This window comes from Zonotrichia albicollis, chromosome 3 (assembly GCF_047830755.1).
Source record: "Zonotrichia albicollis isolate bZonAlb1 chromosome 3, bZonAlb1.hap1, whole genome shotgun sequence".
In the NCBI taxonomy this organism is placed as follows: Eukaryota; Metazoa; Chordata; class Aves; order Passeriformes; family Passerellidae; genus Zonotrichia; species Zonotrichia albicollis.
The window spans coordinates 104,202,518-104,228,826 of NC_133821.1; the positions used below are offsets into that span (position 1 = coordinate 104,202,518).

The following is a 26,309-nucleotide window of genomic DNA, read 5'->3' on the forward strand; positions in this document are numbered from 1 at the left end:
GAATTTCTGATTAACACACGCATCACCTGTTGAAGGCCATATTTCTAGTCTTTCTGTGTGGAACTACACCACTTTGTACAAACTATTTAAATATACATGAATAGCATGTAAACAAGTGGGTGTGACTCCCTAATTTGGTGGTTTAAACATGTAACTGGGAGCAAACCCAGCTGAGTTACAGCCTCAGTGAATTATTAGTACAAATTATTTAATTAGTACAAATTGTTTAAGCTCAACAAACTCTTGAAGCCATATCAACACTAGGATCTAACCTCTCCTGCTCCAGAGGTATCGTAGTTTGTTGTCAAAATAATGTTGTGGGAGAACAAGAGGTATGAGTTCAAATGCCCCCGGGTAAAGAGGGAAAATGAGGTCTATGACTGCTGTATGATGCTCCATGCACATACTAACCACAGCTCTTGGTTAAAAGGCAGGTGGCCAACCCCTTGGAAAATCTTCAGGTTTCGTTCTGCTTCTTTTGCAGGTACTTGAGAGGGATCTCTTAGTTTCAAGATGTGAACAAGTCCATCACTTTTCTTTTTCTCATTAAAACTAAAAGAAAAAAAAAAAGGTAGGTGGCATTTGAACTTCAGAATAAGAATTGATTACCCCACCTTGTAATGGAGTGTTTTTCTCAGTGGCACTGGTTTGTCTTACTAGTAATTTAGCTGGGCAATGTAATGAAGAAACCCGATACAACAGCATGCTTACATCTGGAGCCCGAATGGATGTACACGGCAAAACAGACCCCCGGGTTGAAAAAGGCAGAACAGTAGCGATGGAGAAAGACTGAGGCTGATTTCAGTCGAGGAGGGGAAACCGGAACCTAGCGAGAGGAGAAAACGAAGCTAAATTTGGGCAGGCTGAAATAATGCACCTGTGCAAGGACCACTGCTGAGGTTTACGAGCGGATGCTACTCCCCGTTCGCCGCTCACCGCACACAACTTGCCCGACGCGCCCAGACCTCCGCCCGGTTCGCCTTCCCGACGGCGGATGGAGCATCCCGGGCCCGCGATTAGCCGCTGCCGCCGGGGCGGGGGGCGCGGCGCCGCCGGGGGAGCCAATCGGGAGCCGCGGCCGCGCCGCTCCGCCCGCCCCGTCGGCGAGGCGGGCGCTGGCGGCGGGGGCTGCCGGGGCGCCGGGGGCGGCGGGGCGGCGCGGCGGGCACCGGGCGCGGGCACAGCTGCGGGCACCAGCCACGCCGGTGTCGCCGCCGCTGCCGCCGCCACCGCCGGGCGGATCCCGCGCTTCTGCCGGAGCTTCTTTCGGTCGCTTTACTTTGGCGGCCCGGAGCAGGGACATTATGCCGAAGAGAAAGGTGAGGCACCCCGGGTGTGCGGCGGGTCCTGCCTCCCCGGGTGGGGTCGGGGGGCCCGAGCGGCGGCCGGCGGGTGGAACGCGCCTCAGGGGCCGGGGCCGCCCGCCGCTCTGCTGCCGCTCTCCCGCCGCCGCTCCGTGCTGGGCTTCGCGGATGGCTGCCGAGCCCGGGCATTTTGCTGCCTGTTGCAAGCCCCCTCGCACCCCGCCCCGGCGCTCCCCGCCGCCTGTTTACTTTCCCGGTGCCGCGCGGGGCGGTGTCGCCCCGCTCCCCGGGGGGTGAAGTCGCTATCACAACTCCAGCCCCCACCTTCCTCCTCCTCCTCCCCCTCCGCCGCCGGGGAGAAGCGCTGCAGCAGCTGCGGCTTCGCCCCTGGCCCCCGCGGGAGGAGTTTCCTGCTCGCAAACTCCGGCGCCGCGGCGGGGAGGAGGCAGCCCCCACCCGGGGCTGCCGGATCCCGCCGCTTCCCGCCGCGCCGGAGCGATGGCTCCGAGTAAAAGGGAGGAGGGGAGAGGCAAGCCATGTTTAAAACAAACTACACCCTTCTCCTCGCCTCCCGCGGCAGACCCGTATGTACCAACTCCAGCGCCCATCCAGGCAGGGCCCCCGGGGGCGGGAGGCGGCGCCTGCCGAGGGAGCGCCCGCGGCCCCCGCCGCGCCGGGGGAGCCGTGAGGGGCTGAGGGGGCCCCGCTGCCGCCGGCCGAGTCCTGCTCTCCGGGCACCTCGGGGCGGGCAGCCTGCTCCTCGGGAGGGAGCCGGCCGTGAGACCGCCATCCCCCAGACAGAGAAACTTGGGCGGCTCTCGAGCGGCCGGGCTCGGTGCTGTGGGGGTTTCTCCGTGCCTGCCGTGCCCGCCGGGAGCGGAGCCGGGGCTGCGCGGCCGCCGGGAGCGCTCGGCGCCGGCAGAAGGCGGCTGAGCCCAGAGGGTGGCGGCCGGCCCCCTCCGCCCCTGCAGGGCCCCGAGGGTGGGCGGCACAGGGAGGGAGGCCCTGCTGCCGAGATCCTCGTCGAGAACTTGCCGCCTGCCTTCCTGGGCGCTAACAGAGTGTAACGGGAGACTTGACACTAATACATGCAATGACAAAAAAATTATAGCTGCAGTCCTTTAATTTTAACTAGGTCAACCGAGGCAAGGCAATTTGTGTTTTTCCCAAATGTCACCTGTGACCTCCTAATACACCGTTTCTGGGCAAGGGCTGAAATCTGTTTTATTAAAGTTAGAGGTACATGATGCCTTCTAGGTAACTTGGTGTTTAATTGTTCTTTGCTTATTCCTTATGGGAGGTATCAAAATATCAAATTGTCAAGTATGCTACTGAATTATTTAATTCGTAGTTGAGGGTCTCATTCTGCTTCTGAAAATGGATATACGACTGTGGGATTGGTTGGAATAACTGGGCTTGAAGTCAGTGTATGATGGGCCTTTTTTCCACTTGCTCTTCTGTCATTGCACTCTCACTTGCTTGCTTTTAGTGCTCTTGCTTGTCGCCAGGAGAAACTAGAAAATTATCTTGTGTCCATAGGATCCCCCCCCCCAACTTTTGAAACACTGTGAACTTCCTACCTTGTTTACTTTGCTCTTCTGCATTCTTACACTACTGATGTTTCACGCTGTCCTAAGTGTGGGTAGAGTTAAAGATACTCCTGTAGGTATTTGTGGTCTGCTGTGAAATGTTTATTAAGGGAAACTACCTTTCAGTAGTAAGTCCATAAGAAAATTTCTTGTTTCTAGAAGATTATTTAAAATAAGTAATAAGAAGATTGTATATGGGATGAGAGCAATGGAGACGAGTTTTGACAGCATAGTAAATTTTCTTTTGGTTACCATTGTATTGGTAAAGGTTTACATTTAAAGATTATATACAAAGTGTAGGTTTTGGGAAGCACTGGTTCCAGGGAAAGTGTGTGATTAGTTGCTTTGCTTTTTAAGAAAGGTGTAATTGTAGTATTTTACAATAGTCAGTTTTATTCCAGAATAACATCCACAGAGTGAGAAGTTGGTGATGCAGCAGTAACTGAATAATTACACCAGCCAATTTTGACATGGAGACAAAACCATCACATACAACTGATAGTCAGTTCTTCTCTTAAAATTTCTAAGGCTTCTAACCGGGAAGATTTTGTAAGGAAATAAACATCAAAAGTCAAAATGAGAAATTTTCACTGTTACAAGGGTAGGTAAATAAATAATATTGCAGAAAGGGCTTAAATCCACCTGTATCTATTTTTGTGTATTTAGTTATCTAAGCTGGCTGGTTCTTTTTTGTTTGCTTTTCTTTTCATCTCTAATGTTTCTCATCTCTGTGTAAACTCAAGTCACTTGCTAAGTCCCTGGCCCTATGTTCATTATGAATATTATGAACAAAAAAGTGTAAGCTGTCTCCCCTTCTCTAGAGGGCTGTGGCATAGGATATCAGGGTATCATTACTCATTGCTTGAGGGTCACAGGGAAAAGGAAGAACATGCTCTGTGTTGAGATGGTGTTAAATACTGTGCTAAAGCAAAAAGGGGTTGAACTCTGGACTGCTCCTGTCAGATTTCTGTACCCTTCATCTGTTGTAATAACATGTTGTGGTGTGAACGTGGCCTCTCTTAAGAAGAATGGCATGCCAGTGTGGGATAAACCAGAATGCTTGTTGTGGTATTGCTAGAAAGAACGTCTTGAAATGGCTTGGGGTGTTTTGCTCTTCACTTGTCTTTGTGGAATTAGCTCTTGGGTCATATTGACAAACTCCTTGACCTTGAAACAGCCCAAATAAAAATATCTCAGTGTTATCCATAAAAGGATGAAGAGCCATTCTGTTCCTGATGACAAGGAGAATCGTGGTATGGTCACATACAAGTGCATAAGCAGACAGCAAGATGAATGACACTTGTCCTGAATGTGCATCATGTCTAAGGGACATTAATAGGTCAGGTGATGACTTGTCCACTATTGGATGGGGAGCCTGTCATTTAGTGGGGATTGCACTCCAAAATGACTCAACTTGTTCTTTAATCTGAATATCTGAATCTGTGCAATACCACTTGCATCTCACTTGTTGTTTTGAAAACACTTGGATCAGATATGAGGACTAAGTGCAACCTAAGTCATCTCTTTTTTTATCATTTGCCATCTTTGAATATTGTTATTTTTTCAAATAAAACAAAAAATATTTTGGTCTAATTGGCCATTTCAGTTGGTTATTTGTTGGCTCCTTGTAGTCAGGAATGCAGTTTCTGCAGTACAGTTGATGCTGTGAAGATGCAGTAGAGACCATCTGGGACAGGTTCCTGTTCCACTATGCAAATTCAGTTTTTTTGAAGTCAGAGGTACTTGGTTATATTTACTGCTGAAAAACAAGCCTGTTGGTTATTTTTGCTGCTGGTAATGCAGCTTCTTTAGCAGAAGTCAGAAGGGACCACATTGTTGTCTTATTGTAGTGCATTTAGTTACACAATCACGTGATTTTTTTGTGAGACCCTTACTGATTATTTTGCCAGCCAGGTATCTAATCAATGTATTTTCTCACCTTTGGGGTTAAATGCATGTTCTTACAGGTCCTAACCTAGAGCTGCTAAATTCTTCTTATGCTTTTTGTCTGAACCTAAACTGAGTTCTCTTTGTGAAATTCTTCTATGTGTTTTAAGATTTTATTTCTGAAATGTCATGAATATTCAAAGAGAGTATCAACCATATTTATCCACCAATAGGGGAAATGAGGCACAGAAATAAATTGCTTAGTTGTTGGAATGGTCCCTTTATCCTGAATTCTCAGGTTAAGATGTCTGTCCTGGCATTTTATTCCCACTAATAAGCACCTCCTGTGCTTTTGAGTGGCACATTTGTTGTTACTTTGCCAAATTTGTCGTCTTGCTTTGTGCTGTGTACATAGAAACTGGGGAACTTGCAATAGTAACCAGTTCTCTAAAATTTTGTTGAAGCAGTTTGTATGTGATCAGACAATTAAGTAATGAAGCTGAGGTCCTGCTGGTGACAGCTCTTTTTTGCTTTATCTCTGAATGATCTTCCTGTTGCTCTTTGGTGTGTGGAATGAAGTCTAGGTTTGTGCAAGGCATGTTAGCAGCTGAGTTTGTGTTCATGGTGCAGCAGTATGAAGTGTACTCAAGTTCTGAGCAGCTCCGTTTCACATCCCTTTCCATGTCCTGGTACTTCAGCTGGGATTCAGTCTGCATCAATGTGATACACTATATGTAACATAGTGGATTTTTTTCAAAGGGTCTCTTCATTTTGAAGCTGTTTGACAGGAAAGAAGCTCCAGTGATGTTGTGGGAACCTGCATCTTCCCAATAAATTGTTTCAACACTGGGGCTGGAAGCTCTTTCTCTGTAGCCAAGCTGCTCTTTAGTTTATCCTAGAACACAAGGGAGTCTCTGTGAGACGTAGAAATGGGTGAGGTTCTGGATTTCATTTCACAGTCTGTAGGTGATTATAGAATAAAGAGGAAAAGGGAGTCAGTACGAGATCCAGATGTCTTGGCTGCTGCCCTCTCCCCACTCCTATTCTGTCCACTTCTTTCTCCAGATTTTAACTTGGATTCAGTCTGCCTTTGTGCTGACTTCCTTCTTTCTCCCAGTCCATGAGAGTTAAAAGCAAAAGTCAGAGCTCTGAAAAAGGTAGTTTCTCTTTCCACATTTTCTGGTGGGTCACTCCTGGACCATTCAGTAACTACTGGAAAACAGGCTAAGCAGCAGCAGAAGATGCCCTTCTTTGCATCTGTCACTGACATGCCCCTGACTTTGACAAATTTCTGTCTAATGTGTCAGCAGAGTCCTCAGGTGGACTTCCACCTTCAGCATGCCTTGCAGGGACAGGTAAAATGATTGCTATGCAGAGATGCACTTTAAATTCAAGCAAGACAAGCAAAACAGATGTGCCAGAGCATCTTAAAGATTGCAGGAGCCTTGTAGTAGAAGGGAGATGGATGTTTTGCCACTAACAATTTTAGAAATTTTACTGGATTTGTAGCTATTGCAGAATTTTAAACCTTGAGGTGTTTAAAAGCAATTGAAAACTGCCTAGTTGCCCTGCTTCAAGAAGGCAAACAAAGTCAGTTGACCAGACTGACTCAAAGGATCTACATCTTTCGTAGAAAAACTAAGCAGAAAAGATCAAAAACTTTTATCTGCTTATGAAATGCTTGGATACAAAGCAATGTAGCAGTGGTCAGTGGCACTGAAGAAAAAACATGCTTGAGCAGTGCTGTTATGGCACATTGCAGTAAATGAAGTTTACAGGACTATTAAATACATGCAGCAAATATTTTTTGATGTTTTATATTAGAGACCTTTTAACTTAGAGCTAATTATGTAATCTTAGCTATTATTATTATTATTATTGTTGTTGTTATTCAGTTATGGAGATTAGAAGGTCATTGACCAAGGATTTAATGATCTGAAACATTTCTGATAATTTTATACCAGTCTGTAAAGATCTGACTCATTTATTAGCAATTGATGGCAATGTATATAAATTTTCTTCTTAGACTACACTAAAATACCATTTGACTTAATGGGCAACCTTAAAATTCCAAGGTTTTCACTGAATTGTCAATAAAAAAATATTTCCCATGCTTCTTGGGCACATAAAGCATAGTAGTACAATCTTTGTAAGTCATCAACTCTTTGTAAGTCATCAACTTCAAAATTGACTAGATGCATGTAATCTTTCTGTACATGATAGTTCAACACTCAGATATGGGCAGTGTTCTTTTGTGTGCTGGAGTATCAGTATTGTTAAGTGTAAAAAATAAAAAAGCCCTGTGTGTAAATGGAATGTAGTTATATATGTAAGTAGACTATACCTATTCATTATTTAGTTTAGGGTCGCTTTTCTTCTGTGCTGCTTGGAAAACTTCACTTTCTCTGCTGTTTTATACCCAAACAGCAATGTGTATGGGAATGGTGTGTTCCAACATGTATCATTCCTTTGGAGAAGCTGTATGAAGTTGAATTTTGCTTGACAGGATTGTGACATTGTCTTTTGCCTAGATGTAAGTAAACCAAATTGAGAGATTTTTCTTGGAAGTATGTGCTTGGTATGATCATCATGGCCACCATCTACTTCCCGTTCTTTACCTGCACTAAGCTAGCACTGTGATTTATCCCATGATCCGTAGCCAGAATGGATTCAATATGCTGGCATGACCTTTCAGGCCATGACTCTTAAGGCTTGTCTGCCTTAAGGTTGGAGCATTATTTGGATTTTTTTTTTTTAATTCTGGGTGATTGAACTGATCCAAGTTAGAGATGGTGCACAGTGGAACAATGAATGTGTGGTGACCTGCTAGAAAGCAGTAGGCTGGCAATGAGCAGCTGGCTGCTTGCAGGGAAGAGGTATGGTCTTATACCAATTTTATTGTCAGCAAAATTGGCAGTGTGGGACTTCACAGCTTCAACAGCAGTTCAACAGATACTTCAAGCTGATATATACAGGCCAGAAGCAGAAAATCCAGATGCCCATTCCTGTCCTTATTCTGATTTAACGTGTGGGATATCATATTTGTTTGAGGTAGTTTTTGGGCAGACCTGACTGCTGATCTAGTTTCCCATACCATGACACAAAGAGTTAAGCTGGAGTTGGCAGGAATGATTAGGTGGGGAAGGGCAGAATTCTTAGCAGCAGCCAGGCATTCATCTTTGATTTGATTGTCCCTAACTCCAAGTTTCTAGAGAAGTATTCTTTAATTCATTAGAATAATCAGAGCAACTCAGTGCTCAAATTGTACGCTTGCAGCACCAGAGGGAGGAGGCATCAGGCTTGGTTTTTATTTTGTGAGTTTTTACCCCATTGGTGTCTTTGGAAGTTACCAGTTTTTGGAGATACAGCTCCTGTCTTCCAATAGTAAAGAGTGGGTGTTCTTGGTAACAAGCTGCAAATGAAAAATGCTGTGTTCCTTAAGAACATTGGAATCTGTCTGCAGAAAAGAATTGTGTATGCTCCCATCACTACCAGCTTTGTTGGGGCTGTTGGTATGTTTGCCCATCTCACATAGCTTTCTCCATTGACCTAATGCTACCTGAATTAATAGTAGCTTCCATTATTGCAAATGAAGATCTAAGGACATTTTTACCTCTGCAGTGTTTTGCTCCTCTCAAGCAGAGTTGAGATGTGTCAGTGGTCTGTTTGTAGAAGGAAACCATCCTTTATCTCTTCTCCATCATTTCTTCCTTATCCCACCTGTGCCCACTTGGAGACTTTTTCATTTATTCTTCTCTTGAAGCTGCATTTAGGTTGCCTGTGAAGTTCTTCATTCTGGCTGTTGTAGTAAAGCAATATTGCTTTTAACCACAGCTGTAATTATTACTGGGATGTGAGAGATGGGTGTATCTAAGGCTTTGTACCAGTTGTGGTTTTGGTACCTGCTGTCATCGTCTCGGAGGTTTGATGTTCTGTAGTACCAGTTAGCTGAAGCAACAACAAAAAAGGTCTTTTTTCTAGATTATTTTGGTTTTTGTCACTGTAATGTCCTCTGGTAGAAGAGGAATTAAACACCTCTTTTCAGTCCTTCACAGTATTTTTGTTTGTCAGAGGTGGCTGTTTTAGGGAAACAGTTTTTATTGAAAGTAATTATCTAAATGTAATTTCTATTTTTAGATAATTTTTTTTCAGAAGTACTGTGTGCTAGTTTTACTTTGCAAATCTGATCAGTTCTATTTAAATACAGATTTTGGAACATAATCTTGAAGGTTTAAGAAATTGCCTCTATATGTAGACTTGGATGAGTTCAGCAGCTTCATCTCACTTGCAGAACTGTCATCAGCTTTGAAAGTTAGAGAAGTAATATTAGGGACTGGATTTCATCCATCTTTTTTTTTTTTGAATCTGCCTTTTTATTTTATGGTGGCAGTAAAATGGTTAAGCAAATATAGAGACAAGAATCTACTCACTACCTAGCTGAATTTTCACATCTGGTGTTCAGGGGTAGCTGAAAAATTTCAAATGCTCGGTGCTCTCTGCTCCCATGGCTGATCTGTATTTTTCAAAATGCAGCTGATTACTTCACTGTCTGAAAACTGAACTGTGTGGCTAATTTTAAATTACAATGCCATGTATTTTTTTTAAGTCTGAGCCTCTAAAAACTGCTCTTACTTTTTCACTCTGCCATAGGTAGATGTCATGTTCAAAAACTGACTGAAGGGAAGAGAAACTTTGAAGGAAAAATAAACCAGTTGTGAGATTTTTAAAAATGTCCTATCAAATATGCAATGTGTTTTCAAAATGAATTTTGCAAAAATGCAATGCATTTTCAATTATATTTGTCAGTCTTTGACCCTCTTTGCAGTGGGAATAGCAGTACCTCAATCTACAATGAAGGAATTTCCTCTTCTGGAAAAGCATTTATTCTGTCTGCTTTTGGTTATCTGGAAATACCCCAGTTCTAATTTGATTTGCTGTCTTGTCTGGAAGCGCATAAAGCTCACAGAAATCACCTGTCTTAAGAATTAAGAATTAAGGAATTTAATAAAAGGCATTTTCTGCACTTACAGATTTTATTTATGGCCAGGCTTTTTGTATTCTTATTTTCTTGTATATTCTTTGAAAATTCATTGCATGTCAACGAGTCACTCTGCTTGGGTTGAGTCTTTAAGCAGGAATGGAAACCTTGATCAGGAAGTGTTTCCCCTGATTTTTGCCAATTAACATGTAATTAGCATATTAATACAAGGGATATTAATGCTTGTCTTCAAATTGAAACCTTTAAGTACCATTCATCTTTTTGGAGCTTTATGATCTTGACATTCTCCCCCAAAGAATTAGAAAATTAGGTATTCTCCTCTTAGTAGATGTAAGATGGAGGGATTTAAATTCTAAAAATGACATTTTATAATATTGTAATAATTATTAACAAAAATATTAAAATATACTTAATGAATAAATACTTAAACAGCATGGGGTTTTGTGTAGTTGGTTTTGTTAGTTTTGAGGATTTTTATGAAAGACTTATTTACATGGCTATACAAGAAAACCCAACCTCATTTCTTGGAAGAGAGCAAGATAGATAAAATTTTGCATAAGTATTTAAAAAAATCCAACCTGTCACTAAACAGTTTTATGCTGTATTTCCCTTGTGGTTCTGGCAGAATTTTTTTTTTTTTGAGTAGCAGCATGCATAGTTTTTTCCTCATCCAGGATCAGACTTTTGGTAGGAAAAAGAAATGAAGCTGTGTCGTGTGAAGACTACCTGATTTCTTAAAGCATTTATTAGGGGGAATTAATTTTACTTGCAAAGCTAATTCACATTGGCTTGGCAGTGAGCACTGTTCTATCCACTGAAAACAGATCAAAGAACTAGTTGTAAACAAAGGTTAATGATAAGATGCTGGAGGAGCTAAATGAGGAAACAATAGTTAGGAGGGTATTGCAGGAGTTGGTTGATGTTAAATTAGTCAGCATGTAGTCTTCATTAATCTAAACCAATAAATAAATAGCATTTTAGTTACATTTATGAACTAACTAAAAATTCAGAGCTGCTCTGAGGAGAAATAATAAGATATAGCATGTATGGGGAAACCATTCATGGCATTGAATTTAGTCTAATGCATAGTTAAAAACAAATGAGGGGTAGAAAAATTTTAGGGAAAGAATGCAATAAATCCTGAAAAAGACTTCAGACTTGATACATCTGCTCCTCTTGCAATGTGCTTTTTTTTTTTTTTTTTTTCCCTTTTTCAAGCTTTCACCTTATTTTGGTTGGTGAAAAAAAATTGTAGGAGGAACGACCAAAAGCATTACATCATGGAAATTGCAGCTGCAAGAGTGAGCCAGGAAATCTATGGGCAAATCCCTTTGCAGGCAGTGTATCAAGATGTGGCTGAACCAAACAGCTTGCAAAGAAGGGAAAAAGTGCTATTCAGAATGCTCATGTGCTAGCACAGTTAAGGCTTTCTGCCTTTCTAATTTCTTAATATGATAGTTAGAATGAAATTTGCCTCTGCTTTTTTGATTGTTTTGTTTTCATGGGGGTATGAAAGGACTAATTTCTCTCCCATCAGAGCCAAGGTGTTGAGTTTCAGCTTGTAATAAAATCCTTCAGAGAATGAACCATCTATTTAATTTTATACCGACCTTCTACTGACTGGTACTTCTCACCTACTTGTAATCTCATTTTTCAGGCTTTTTAATGTACTTCTTTATAATAAATCCATTCATAATAGTGCAAACAAAATATTCATCCAGAAGCTGGACATTTCAATTTCAAATGCATACTTTGGATCGCTCAAAAGACATCATCGGCTTCACTGCTTTGGATAACTTTACTCTCATTATATACTGCTTGTATTTCAGGGTTTTGGTGTAAAAAAATGAAGCTGTATGTTTTGTGGTGCATCTGTACCAAGTAGCCTTGCCTCAAGAACAGTAAAAACAGGAAATTGACCTGTATTTTCTATTAAATGTTTACTTAAAACAGTTGTCTAGTTTTCTCTTTTCAACCTAACAGTTCTGTAATGATGTTGGCATTGCAGATACTCCAGTATTGCTTTGGTGTGTGGAAACACTGGTTCTTATTATGTATACTTCACAGCTGGTGAAAGAGCTGTGTATACAAATAAACTCAATGTTAATATTCCTTCAGGGGTTTTTTAGCATTCTCTACCATCTATTAATATTCTTTTGTTTTTTTCCAATCCACTCAAAATAATTTTCTAGATTGCTCTTAAAAATAGCTGGGGTAAAAGCAAGTGGAAAAATAAAAGCCAATTGCTAATAGACAGTCTTAAGGTTTGAGAGTTATACAGCTGTGACAGATCTTGCAAAGCTTAGCTGCTGCTCAAGTTGCAATCTTATTGCCAATATTTAGTGCTAATGGAGATGACACAATGTGTGGTCATCTGAACCTAAAACTTGCTTGTAGTTCAAATGTCAAAAGCATACTTAGATATTTAGAGATGGCCAGTCATCTTCTTTCCTTGTGTGTACCTCCATGAGGAAGAAAAAAATCACCGTTGTCTGTGTCCTTATTTGCTCTTTTTATGTTTTGTCTCTTATAGGCATCCATACAGTATCCCAGACAGCAGGCCTATAGGGACTGCTTTATAAATATAATACAGACATATGATGGAGTACAGCTGGAGAATTACTAAGGCTGGAGTGCTGCCCTTGTCAAGTGGTTCAGGGCTTGTATTGGTCTTGGATTTTGCAGCACAAAACTTGCAGTGTGGGTATTCCTGCTCCTGACTGGTTTAGGATGTACAACACAGTATCCAGGGTGCATTTTAATGTGGCTGGGGTGTCACGTGAAATATGGTGAGCCATTGCATTAGGTCATGGGGAAAAATGTGCCAAGGGGAGGGGTTACTTAGTACATTTTGTTGCTTTGAAACCAGAGATTCTTCAGTAGTTTGTCCCTAGGACAAAAAATGGGGGAAGGGTTCCCGTGGAAGAGTTAAGGAAAAAAGGTTTTGGTGGTATCTACATAAATCTACATAAATGTCCTATGACTCCAGATAGGAGTGCAGGCAGACTCTGCATGCCAAATTCTTTGGGAACTATGCTTGGCTCAAATCCATTTGTGTATAAATCTCTCTTTTCCCTGGGGAGAGGAGAAAGTATTGCAAAAACTGGTATGAAGAACCACATCAGCTGGGACTCATCAGAAGTGATAGAGGGGGAAAATAAGTTTCTGTTCCTCTTTTAGCAAGTACATTGTAGCTATATCTGACATGTATGTTTGGTTGGTGTGTCTGTCAGCTGCAATACACAGAATAGATGGAGTCCCAGGCTGCCTGCAGCTGCCCCGTGCCACTGCATTCTTGTCTGTTGTACTGGCTCAATTGTTTGTGCAGCTGTGCAGTAAAATGATTCTGCTGGAGCAGAGAAGACTATATATTTATGATTTGTCTATATATTATAATATTTATGCATTTGTTAAAGCAGCAGGCTATTTTCAGCTGGATCAATTACCTTACCCATGACATGGCCTCCCACACAGCTCTGCCAACGTAGTGGGGAGCCAGGGCTGGGAGGATGAGCCCAGCCACCAAAGGCCTGGACTTGCAGAGATTGCAGAGAGGAGGCAGCAGGAAATGGAAATGAGAGCATGTCAGAACCCCTTGCTGCTTGTTCACACCTCTGAAATTACTAGTATTCTCCATGGAGAAAAGTTATGTGGCCTCCAGAATTGCTGTTGGATTTTCTAACTTGGGATGGCTGCGAGAGACCAATGCTGGGCTCATTAATTATCTAACTTAATTGAAGTATGTTATGCAATATATCACAGTAGTTAGTATACAGAGGTTGTGGTTGCATTAAGAGTATTTTAATATGATTTTTTCCCCCTGTGGTTAGCCTCATGAGCAGTTTTTTTGATCTGTTTTCTAGCAGTAGTATTGGCATCTAAAATCAGACTGCCCTGTCTGACAGAAATATGGGAGAAACCTCTTTTGTAAGTGTTAAAGAGAATGGGGTAAATTACTATGTGTTTACTGTGCTGTGTTGCAGGTGGAGAGTTAGCCCTTGAGCAATTCCTGCAAGGCTATTGGCATGTGGCAGTGCCATCTTGGGATAATTTAGCCCTCTCTCAAAGCTCTATGATTCCTAAAAGTGAAGCAGGGTAAACCGGCCTGATTGTGGAGTGTCAGTCAACTTTGTTTAGCTTACAAAGAGTTTTTTGGCTTGGCTTCCAAAGGAAATGGATTATGCCATCTTTCTGTCCTTACCCCTGAAAATCTGAAGTCTCTTGACCACTGCTGGGAAAAGATTATAAAATCTCAGAGAACTTCCATATTAAGTAAGTTCTGCCCAGGACAGGAAGGATGCTATTTGAGTTCCCTCTTGGGGAAAGGGTGCAGCACAAATTTGTTAGAATTAGGAAAATTCAAATGGGAGAAACATGTTATGATGCTTCATAGCATCATGGACAACAGAAAAGCTCTACCCAGAGCATATCGTGTATTGTGAGTCAGAGAGCAAAGTTGTAGAACGCAGGACTTTGTTTCTGACAGGAATAATGGAATAGCTTGTTTTTGTTTTCTTTCTCACTTCTGATGCTCCCAGTGTCACAACATCAAGCTGTAGTAACTCCTTGGTAACCAAACTGAAAGACTTTTAGAAATGCAAGCCTGAAACGATGGTGCAGGTGACTGGTGAGGCTGCAGTTGCATAGGGAGCAGTCAGGCTCCATTTTGGATGCCTGCCTGTTGCTATTCTGAGTTGCTCTGCGCTGCGCGATGCTGCTTAACTTCCTGCTGTTTTCAAGCTACTTACATGATCAGTCCTCGGCTTTTTTTTGCAGCAGCTGCTCTTGTGGCATGCTTCCTTTCTGTCGGGAGAGTGCACAGTAACAAAGGCGCGTCTTATTCCTGGTGGGGGGATGTCTTTCTCTAAGTATGTTAGAGCCCCATGCCAGGGGAAGGCACTGGTCAGCTGCTGCAACCGAGCCGGTCATTTTCTGTGCTCCAAATCACAGCTCTCTAACTCCCAGACATCTTGTGTCAAAATCTGTAAGGAAGTTTGAATTAAGATTGAAATGGAAAGAAAAGGGAAAAGATAACCAGCCTGCTTCCTTACTGATTGTAAAACAAAACAACAACCAAATTGCCTTCTCTGCTGCCTGTAAAATGTCTTTTTGAAATATGCCATTCTTGTAGTTCTCCTCTAACTGCTGCTGCTCGCTTTTTATCCAGCAATTGCTTGCTCCTGCCTAGAAACACAAATGTTTGCAAAATGTGAAGTTACACATCTTGAGTTGTAAACAAAAGAGAAGCTTGATTTCACCTGCCCCGCCTTCTTTAATTTAACCAACCTTTCTCTAGTACCTATGCAAGATTAGTTTTACAATGTTCAAGTTGATACTTTGTTCTTGAGAAGATGCATGTTTGTCCCAAGCTTTCCTGTCAATATCTCAGTATTTTACTGATTTATGTTCTCCTGATGGAGGAGGTGAGATATGATTAAGGATACTTTTAAAACTTCCAGCTGAGTGAGGGTGGGAGGAAAAAGGAGTAAAGAAGGTAAAGAAATCATTCACTTCAGTAATACTATGTATTTTTTGTTCATCTCACTGCATCTCATAACAGGTTAAATTCATGTTTGAGAAAAAAATGTGTTAAATTTCTTGGGGGTATCAAATGCCATCATAGAGCAAACCTCAGATTTCCAGTTCCTACTGTTGTGCTACCAACAGCTGATGAGATGGAGCTTCCACTGGAGCCTGTGGATGCTTTAGTGAATGGTCTATGGGGACTCTGAGGGGTGGTGAGTGGTGTGATGTGTGTGTACGTGGTGCTCATGCCTCAGCTGGTTTGAGTACAATGCTGCTTGCACATACAAATGCAGATGTGTCAGGCTGCTTTAAGTTGCTGCAAGTGGAAGAGCAGTCAGTCTTCACCATAATCTTTGTTTTGCTGTTGTCTGTGCTTTAAAGTCTGTAATAAAAACACTGATTTAATATTTTGTTTCAGTCTCCAGAGGGTGCTGAAGGCAAGGATGCAGCAAAAGTAACTAAACAAGAGGCAAGTATATATTTAATTTGTTTTGGCATGTAATTATTTAATTGGAGTTTTGCAGTCATGTATATCAGAAGGTTATGCATTTCTCTGGCACTTCTGGTGAGCTGTTTTCAGTGGGAATAAAGACAGTAAACCACATTTGTACCCTATCTGGCTTGATTTTGTCTTGGCGTACTGAGGATTTATACAACTTATTAGTACACCAAATAAATTTGAGAGAGTTTTAGGGCTTTCATAGACAAACTCTGGTGGATTTTGTGTAGTGGGTTACTGCCTGGAACTGTTGCTCTGTCTCTAGTGGGTTGGCAGAAGGTTAATGCACACACCTCAACCAGTCTACTTCAAAACTATTCTTAGCTTAAGTGACTGATGGGAGAGTGTCTTGAATTAAGATACTAGACTCTAAAATGGAGCAGCTGACACATTTGTGTGTTTTCTTTGACTGGATTTGTTTAAAGAACACAGTACATTCTGTTAGAGAAGACAGCTGGTGATATCTTGGTATCTACAATAAAGTTTGCTAGTTTGTTTGTCATAGCCCTTAATGTGAATTTTAAAAACAGGTAAAGAATTATGAGAATTTGTTTTCTTAGGTTGCCTTCTTTTGTGGCAGACAAACTTAAACCAGGACCTTGAGAAGAATGGGGGAATGTTTAATTGCTCTCTTTGTAAATCTTGGAGCATATTTAGTCAGGAAAATAGCAAGTAAACAAATGGCATGTGCTGTAGTTTACTTCCATGTAAAGAGCACTTTTTCATAAGGTTCCCCAAGCAGGATCTTAAAGAAACTAGGTAGCATTGAGGATTTTTCTAAGAATTTCTAACATGTAACCTTATGAGAAGAGAATGGAAGAGTGAAAGTTAATTTTCATAAAGGAGGAGATTATCAGAGGAGTATTGGATTTTTTTTGGACTTTTGCTGCTGAATATATTTGTTAATGATCTCTAGGAGAAAAGGTACTAAAAAATTTACAAAGTTTGCTGAAGTCTACAATAATTGTCAGAGTAGTCAGAAGTGAGAGAGGCTGAGAAATCTATTATGTCATTGACAAATAACTGAGCAATAAAATAGAAGAAATTGAGTATGGAGAAATGCAAATTAATACATGGGGGGGGGGGGAAGATCCAGTGGTGGTCACAAAGCTGTTAATTGGGGGAGAGATTGTAAAATCACAGTGAATAGTTACTAGAAAATGTCAGTAGTTCTAAACAGAAAGCAACTAGAACACAGGAGAAAATGCCAGAGGAGAGAGTAAACATCAGTGTCCCACAAGATTAATTTTTGTGCTCTCAGATAAGGGAGTACTAAATGCAGCTCTCCTGATAGAGGCCATGATAGAATTAGAAGGATACCAAGTACAGTAAAATTACATAAAAATACAGGGACAAATAGAGGATATACAGCAGCTTTAAAAAAAAGGTAACCCAAACTAAAAAACCAAACAACACAGTTTTTCTAGGATTCTTCATCTTTTATATAATGGAGTTGTGATAAAATAATTAGTAACACAAAGAAAGGCAGGGAATTACTCTTCATGAAAGCAGTAAATAAGAGGAATCTAGTGGAGGTAAGAGGCAAGAAGTTATAAGGAGAGACAGCAGAGGGTGAAGATTTTGCTTTTTGTTTTCCACATGGTGCATAATCCCCTTATGGAACTCATTGACATGGGATGTTAAGGAAACTGAAAGTGTAAATGAGTCCTATATTATTAAAGAGATTTGTCTAGAAAACAACCCTTGGGGACTATTCAAACCCATGATGTGATTATGATATCCAGGTTGGAGAGCTGGCAGCTTCAGATTGCCAAAAGTGGGTGCAGTGGGAGCACGCACAGAGTTGTTCTGTCGGCTCCTTTTCACAGACCCTTTCCACAGATGTTTGCTAGTGGGCCAGTGTCAAACAGAATCCTGGGGGAGCTGCTAAATTCTGGGTTAGTACAGCTGTTTGGAGGGCACTGAGGTTCCCAAAGCACATGAAAATGTGACCTTTGCTGACTTGGCTCTAGTTCCCTCCTTATAATCAGATAACACAAAAATACATACAAATTCCAAATGAGAATTAAAATTATTTAGCTGTCAAGCATTTTTGAAGACCTTATGGTTTATGCTGACTTTCTTGTGGCAAACAAGTCATAAGAAAATCAGGAAGTAGGGGAGAGAATTATAACTTATCTAATTCAACATATTAGGCTTTAAAAGGTAGATGCTAGCAAAACATTTCAGTTCCTAAATGTTAAAGGGATAGAAATAATTGCTTAAGAAAGCAGATTTGTAAAAGATGATCCCTTGAGTTAAGGATTCTTTGATTATCTGACCAACTGAAATGTTTTGTTTATCCTGTTGTAAAATAATGGTGGGCTGCTTCTTTAGTGGTTGATATGTTAAATTGCCAAGAAAAGAGAGGTTTACCTTTTTGCTGTTAATGATGCATAAATATTTCATAGCTGAAAATATCTAGTATTTTTTTGACTTCTATTTTGCTGGATGCAGATTTGAACAATTCTCTACTGCTTTCCACTAAGAATTCTTGAATGGCTCCAATGAACACAAATTACAGCATTCTTTAGATATTAACAAGGGCTTTTTCCTGTTGCAGGATGTGCCGAGCCATGTTTTTTCAGCTCAACTTAAGAGCTTAATATGTAATTAGAAGTATTTTTCATTCTCTTTTTAAGCTGAGTTATGTTGGATATTTGTTGCAGTTTAGTTGTCCCTTTATTTTGGCCACAGGTGTAATTCTAGTTTTGTGAGTAGACCAGACTTCAGCTCAGTTCAACTTTATTAACCCTGCTGTGTAACTGGGTGAATCTGATTTAAGTAATAAAAAAATATTGTGAATGAGCTAACAAGTATTTTTAAGACTTCAGTAATAAATTTATGACAAAAAGCAGGATGAAATAAAATCTAACAAGGAAAGTATATTGAAGTGATAAAGAAAGCTGGAGAGAAGCAGAATCTCAGGCTCAAGTCTTTCCTTTTGAGATTTGTGTTTAAATAGAAGAAATAATTTCTCTCTCTCATCCTGCAGCTGTCTTTGTGCACCTGGACTCTCTGAGCAAGTGTGTGGAGAACTGAGGAAGTGGACTTAGTTTCATGTTTTGAAATTTTAGCACTCTGATGTCCTCTAGAGAAGGATGTTAACTTTATTCAGCTGTTAATCAGATGGGATTTGTGCCCACTATTACAAGTAACATCTGCTAGATTTTAAAAACATTGTGCTAAGTGTGTATGAAAAAGGTTCAGTCCTTTGCACAGGTAGTCAAGCTTACTGGATTTGTGAACCTTTCACAGACCAGGAAGGGACTCAGAAGTAGCTGTAAAAGGAGTGTGTGTGTGTGAGGTATTAAACTGTGGGGAGCTTTTGATGCCTTAGAATTTTAGCTTTTATATGCATTTGTAATCCTGCAATTCTTTAGTGTATAACCCTAAACTCCATATAGCATGTTAGCTACTTACCTTCCCATTTTGGTCAGACAAAACAATTCCTCTCTAGGCCTGGAAGTCAAGGACACCTCACTGTCTCAGGCCTGGAGAGATGTAAACAAAAGTGAGTTGAGAAGGAGCAAACTTGGAGTAAATTACTTCATTACCTGAAGCTGTAATTGGAAGATTGACCCCCAATATGCAAATGGACCAGACCTATAAAAGTATGAAAACCCCTGACCTTTCATCCATTAAATTTAGGTATAGCCCCTGGGGGGGCTTTATCTCTCTGAAATGTACCTGAAGGCCATCAATAAATATAACAGCTTTTTAATCCCTTAATTTTGTCTGACTTCTGTTTTTAGGTAGTCCCAAGGAGGCATCAGTTTAGATGGTATAATTCCTGCACAACTTTTATTTCTAACTTGCACATCACTCCGTCCCTTTAAACTTTTAAGTGTCCAAGGTGATGAGATGTGAACTGTGTTTGGCAATAGACACAATTTAATAGATGCATATTTTATGCTGTTCTATGGAATGACTGATACTATGTTGCTTTGGACAGTTTTTCCTGTAAGCCTGTAAAAATGTTCTTTTTTTTTTTTTTTTTTCCCTGTAGCCCACAAGACGATCAGCAAGACTGTCTGCTGTAAGTATGTGTAGTACCTCCTGGTGTATTCTTTTTAAGCACATATGGTTTCTCAGACCAAACAAGTTCTTTACATTTTGCTTGATTCAATTTTTATTCTTGCGAGGGATATTTAAGAACTCTAGCAATGAAGTTATCTTTGTTTTCTTGGTTTCAGGTTTTCAGATTGTTCTGACAAAAGATATATTTCCCCACTTCAGTGCAAAGCTGTTAGGTGCAGTATTGACTTTATTTCATTTTGCAGGCTGATGTTAGTTGTGGAAATGCAGCTACTTCTCTGGAAAGGAGAAGAAGCTGTGTTTCAAGGACTTCATTTGATGCCATTGCTAGTACTTGGTTTTATTTCCTCTTCTCTGTTAGAGTATAGCTGATGGGGGATTTTTTAATAGTTCCTACTAATCTCAGTGTTTTACTCGTAGAGTGACCCCCAAGTTGCTTTCAGTTCTAGATGAGTGAGTTAATGCAAACAGGCGTGTTCAGAGATGAGGTGCATTTGTGCAGTAAGGTTTCTCAGACTGTTTTAGATGCATACTATTGAGCAGGAAGTAAGGGAAGGTGTAGGGTGGGGGGGAGCAGGGTGTGGAGGAGGCTGGCTTCTGGTGATGTGTATAACATGTTGTGCAACTAAAAATGTTTTATAGAAACCTGCTCCACCAAAACCTGAACCCAAACCAAGGAAAACAACAAAGGTAAATACTCCTTCTTTTGAGTTACCATTGTTTTAGCCAATAGTAAGCAAGTATACTCCTTCTTTATGTTGCAAACAGTTCAATTCACAGCATTTTTTTTTTGAGGCATGGGCTTCCCTGCCCTCTCTGCAGCTCCCTGCCCCCCCTCCCTGGATGAAAAACGCAAATTAGATCATTCTTTTCTTTCTGTTCCACCCCTTCCTGGCCTCATTACTGGCCCAAAGAAAATGTCTTGCCTGTTTGATATGCAGACCATGTTAGTTTGTAGCGAATTGCTAGTTTTAGAAGAATTTTTACCTTTACTACACCTTTCCTGAAAAGTACAGGCTTGGTTGAGTAAACTCTTCCTGACACCTAGCAATTTCTACAAAAGCATTTGAGATTATTCTGTATCATTCTGTTTCCTTGTCTAGAGGTGCAGTACTTCATTTTGTACTGAGAAACTCTTATCTGTTCTTGAAGCCTGGCTGCTGCTGAGAATGCACAATTATAATTAAAGGTGAAATTAAATATATTTAAATTGAATGGTTTGGGTTTTCTGGGCCAGTTACAGTCAAATTAAAATCTTATTAGTGTTTAAAATACCTTTTCAGGATTTTTGCATATAAATCATGTACTTCAGAAACTGTAGATTTATTTGTGCCTAAGGGGAATGTTGAATAAGAGCAATTGCTTTATTGGGGGAAAAAAGCTCCCACGCTGGACGCTGCGTCTAGAACTCCTCACACTTCCATTTTTCAAGTCCTTTTATTGTCATCTCAGTTGGGCAAGTGCCAGGATACAAAGTCCACATGTAAAGTAAAACTCTGACTTTAAACACTGTTTGATTTATCATATAAAATTACCAGTAAGTCTTGCTGAGTCTATCCTGCACTCCCCTCTTAAAAAGAGTGTTAGTAAAGAAGGGAATGTGACATCTTCTGTAGCTTCACATATGTGTGGGATGAGCTCGGTGTCATGGACCCAGTCTAAGTTGTGTGAGGTACATTTGAAGCTTATTTTGGGTGACTCAAATCCTTTATGATATTACTGTAAGTAACTTTTTAATACAGTTATCTTTTTTTCCAAACCCTAACTGGATCACATTTTAAGGAGTATATTAATCTTGGTCTCCTCAACAGAAAACAGCAAGTGTATACTCTGAACTTGCTAGTAAACAATGAAAGATGGTGCAGATTTCAGATAATTTTTATTGTTAAAAGCTTGCATGCTATGAATTTGCTAAGTCAACTCCTTAGTTTGTTCTTTTGTAGGTGAAGAGTTTTAACTGTGTTTGTATCAACTGTAAGCTTCCAAATTAAGCTGCTATGTAACATTGAAGCTGAGGGGTGGAAGGAGTAATTCAGGCTGCCCTGGAATTGGGATTACTGGATTACTGGTCTCCTCTCTGTCCCACTCCTGTACGGGCATCAGTGGGGAAGGGTAGTAAATGAAGGAAGGCAGACCTTAATATCCCTGTTCACAACTATTATTGCCATTTGCTTGGAGAATTTGGAGCAAATGATTGCATGGAGGATATCCAGTGTTTATCAGAACTACTTTAAATACTAATGTAAAATAATAAATGCAATACCATTTAAATTTTATCCCACTGGACTTTAACTGCTTAACCTATGTCTCTGCTAACCTTTAGATCACAAACATAAATAAGTACATAGAGAAAGGATTTATAAAAAAATAGTAGACTTCAACATAGAAATTAAGAACAAATCTCAAAATGAAATTGTGGCTGTCAGAATAATTCCTTTTGATAAATTCTTTGCTTTCTGTTGCTGCAGATGGACTTTTATCAGTTTGCCTCCCTAGTGTGTTGGCTGGTTCTTTCGTTGACATGGAATGACCATCACAGATCTTATCAGAGTAACAAAAGGACAGCCAAAAAAAGCTTAATTTTTAAAATCTTATTTAATATTTTATATTAATTGAAAGTAGTGCTGTAGTTAGACAAACAGTGTGGTGTCTGTGTTTGCCTGAATAAGCTTTCAATATACTGTGATTGCATTTGTTCACACAGATATGCTGTATATACCTCACAGGACAGCCCAACCAAAGTAGTCTGGCAGGGTTTTGTGTCCCTGAAAAAATTAGCAGAAAAACTAAAGAAGCAGACACCACCATTTTCTAGAAATGTTGAGTCTCTATGTAACTTATGTGGATTTACAGCCTTCAGGTAGCCTTTAGATGATTTTCTGTTTCAGTCCAGCACATGAAGCTTGCCAAGACTTGCTGTTTAGTTCATGTGAAAGTTGTTTTGATAAAGATGCCGGGTTCTGGCTACTCATACAAGGTCTATGGCCATGTTTTTAATCTTCTGTCAGAAGGAACCTGGAACAAAGGCCAGCAAAGGTGCTAAAGGGAAGAAGGATGAAAAGCAAGAAGCTGCAAAGGAAGGTACTACACCATCTGAAAATGGTGAAAATAAAGCTGAAGAGGTACTTTCCACACATACCTCCTGCTGATTGAATCAGTGTTTTTAATTATTCAGCCTTTCAGACATTGTTAGCATGTTCATAATGTTTCTTTTTATTGCCCATAATGTTATTGCAGATTCTCATCTCGCTCAACTGTTAGTGTTTCAACATCCAGAGGTGCCCCACCCAGCACACTGTCAGTAAAAGGGCAGATTGAAACAGTGAAAGTTCAGGGTGCGGTAGAGCATTCAGCATGTGTGCAGTGGATAGGAACAGGTGGTAGTGTGGTGCTTTTCAGTGTGAACCGTGGAAGCTGACAGGTAAGGCTTGTATTGCTTTTGAAAAGCTGGGACCCATGAGTTGAGACAAGTGTGTGACTGTAACTGTTCCGCTTGTGTAGATATCCTGTGGACACAGGTTTGGAGCTGTTGCAAGTAAGAAATCCAAGGAGTAAGGATAGCTTGGGTGTTTAGGTACCTAATAGCATTTCACTATAGTAATTTAGTTTCTTTCTTTTTTTCTCCACAGGCTCAGAAAACTGAATCTGTAGGTGACAAGAATGAATGAAATACCATGAAAATTTTGGGTTGATTTTATGTACCTCTTGGACAACTTTTAAAAGATATTTTTATCAAGTATTTTGTAAATGCTAATTTTTTTAGGACTATGATAGTTGACATATTAAACTGTATATGAACATTTCCCTTCTCATAACAGTGCTTTTAGAAATTCCCATTGTTGCCAAGTAATATAAATATCAACTTAATATTGCAAGGTATGTGTAAAATTGGATCAGCATTCCATACACTTGCTTTAAGAAATTATGTCTTGTGCATATGGTGATGTTTTTACTGTGTGTATTGGAATTTTTCATGCAGTTTTTCTAGAGCAATAATCAGTGGTGCTTTTGTACTTAGGTTTTATGTGATTTTAATGAAACATGGATAGATGTGGCCACCTGCTGACTATTTTGGGTTCTTTTAATGGATTAAAATAAAAGGTCTCCTTGCCCGCAAAACTAAAGACTCCTAATGTTTTCTCTTAATCTGAGGAATGCCATACTCACATCTTTGACTGTTACAAGGCAGACTAAATTATTTAGTAACAGTTGTTTTGCATGCAGTGTTTGCTTTTTTTTGCCGATGTCTGTTTGAAAACCACGCACACAGGAGCAGCAAACTGGGATTTTCAGGGGCCTACAGTTTAGGGGATTTACAGATAAATTCTTCATAGATACATTCATCAGATACACTGGCACAGGGTGAGTAGAGTTGCCATACTCTGACAGGATATTGTGTCTACAGTGAGCTATCAGTACAGAACAAATTGCTTGATTGATAGAAACGTACAGTAATTTAAAAGTAGCTTTGTTTCTCTCCACTCTTTTCATTAATGTGCACTGTAGTCTATGGAAACCTTTCTTTCTATCTGTAGCCTCGAATTTAATATAAATAGTAATTACTGTTCTTCAGCTGAGGACAGTTGTTAATACATTGAAATCGCTGTTAAACAGTGCTATATATTTGGTACCTGGTGGAAGTGGAACAATGAAAGCTGGTTTTGAGGTAATTGTGGTGATGTGGTGGATTAGCTAATGATTTTTTTAGTGTCCATGTTTCAACTCTGCAGCTCATTCTAAGTACCTTTTATGATTTTTCTCCTTCTCTTTTCTCTAGGGGTCCTGGTGTTTCTATTGTTACTTCTGGGATGGGAGGGGTGAAAGAAAAGATGTTCCCTGTTCTTCGGTAGCATTGATTTGTATTGCTCAAGTGGTAGCCATTATGTCTGAGGATACCTTTTGCTTGTTTAAGTCAATAAATAAATGACTGTTGCCTGACCTGGCGTTCTATTTGTTCTTTGGGAAGAAGTCTCTAGTTGCATTTTTAAATTAAAACCAAAAAGAAGCCAAGCATATCTACACTTGAAAATTGAAGCTTGATTGCCAAAACTCTCTCTGCTAGCTAGAATAGGAGTTAAGACCTGCATTGATATAAATGTCACTTGCACTTTTATGATAGGCTTGCTACACCCACAGAAGAGGAGGCTGTTCTCTGCAGCATGAACTTAGTTTTGTTAGGAAATTTAAATCGATGCTCTGCTTTTGGTGATGGAAAGGAGAGGGCTATAACAGAAACTGTAGACAATGAGAAGGGGAGTCCTTAGTGTTACCAAGCGATAATTGTTTGGTAATCATGCACATTTCTTCTGATTTGCTTTCTGATGGACCTTGTTGAAAATGTATTAGAAATTATGGTTGTGGGAAGTCGAACCATCTGAACTCTTTCACAGAATCATCGAATTGCTATTTGTAATCATTTTTTCAATTTATGAGTTTCTTGTCCCTCTGTGTGTGTATATATATACTCTGATGATTTTGTGTGGATCATCAAGAGTTTAATTGCCTAATCCTATCTAGACACTTGAAGCTCTTGAAATGACCCTTTTTACTTAGACTTTAACTTAGGCGTGAGCATCAGAAGACACTTCTCTGGACAGTCTTATTTAAGGAGAGCTCTTTTAATAAATGGTTAAAAGGTGGGCAAAAGTTGGGTCCTTAAACTAATTGCACAATACCTTGACCTAGTAATTTTGGCACAAAATTCTTCTGTTGTCCCAGCCAGATTAGGAGATTCAGCTCAGTGCCAGAATTCCATTGGAAACACTTAACAAAAGATCCACTTGGCTAAAGTGCAGTGAAACACACTACCCTGCTGATTCACTTAACATTTCTGATTTTTCAAAAGTGCTTTGAAAATGTCATGCTTACCTATATTTTTTCTCTATGTGTCAAATTCTCAGAGAAATCTTCAAGGCACTGTATCAAGTTCTAGAACATGTTTTTTAAAATTAGAATGGTCACACATTCAGACATATGTAGCAAGAGTCTTCGTGGGCAGGTGGTGATCTGCAGAGCACCTTCAGGAAGTATGTAAGTATTTTAGTTTTGAAGTGGCAGTTGGAAGTGCCAGGTGTCACATCTCTGCCATAAGGAAACTTGTGTCATCAGTATTTAATGACTGACTGCTTCACACTTGAGCACAAGGTTTGGAGGGATCCCTGAAAGCAGTATATGTCCTTTTGTGGGATGTAACAGATGGGTAATTCAAGGTACATTAAAAAGAAAATTGTGAGGGTTTCTAAGTTTCAGCCAAGGACAGGGTTAATTCTTTGCAGTAGTTGTGAGGGGGCAGAGCCTGGAGCTGTATGGGCAAGTCCAAGACCCAAATGTTATTCAATGCCATCTTACCTCATGGCCAGGGTCCCAGGGTTGGGGAGAAGGGACTCTTCTCCTCCAAGGAGAAGCATGTCCCTTCCCAGTGGTGGGCTTGGGGTCCATCCCTCACTGTTTAGTTATCTTAGGCTTGG

General features: G+C 40.3%; 1 protein-coding gene across 2 annotated transcripts; it reads left to right on the forward strand.

Annotated features, from left to right (window-relative positions):
- Positions 1-896: 896 nt before the first annotated feature.
- HMGN3 (high mobility group nucleosomal binding domain 3) lies at positions 897-24,780 on the forward strand. Of its 2 annotated transcripts, none has more exons than XM_074538335.1 (6): positions 897-1,319; positions 15,724-15,774; positions 19,814-19,843; positions 20,485-20,532; positions 22,851-22,964; positions 23,472-24,780. In XM_074538335.1, the coding sequence occupies exons 1-6, from the start codon at positions 912-914 to the stop codon at positions 23,508-23,510; spliced, it is 690 nt and encodes a 229-aa protein (XP_074394436.1). In that variant the 5' UTR covers positions 897-911; the 3' UTR covers positions 23,511-24,780. The 2 variants fall into 2 exon arrangements, with proteins under 2 accessions (XP_074394436.1, XP_074394437.1); XM_074538336.1 differs by lacking the exon at positions 897-1,319 and adding an exon at positions 1,738-1,888.
- Positions 24,781-26,309: the final 1,529 nt, after the last annotated feature.

Coding starts and splice junctions, on each gene's coding strand:
- HMGN3 (XM_074538335.1), top strand. CDS start 912: ATGCTACTCCCCGTTCGCCGCTCACCGCACACAACTTGCCCGACGCGC. Junction 19,844..20,484: donor GATCAGCAAGACTGTCTGCT/GTAAGTATGTGT, acceptor AATGTTTTATAG/AAACCTGCTCCACCAAAACC. Junction 20,533..22,850: donor AACCAAGGAAAACAACAAAG/GTAAATACTCCT, acceptor ATCTTCTGTCAG/AAGGAACCTGGAACAAAGGC.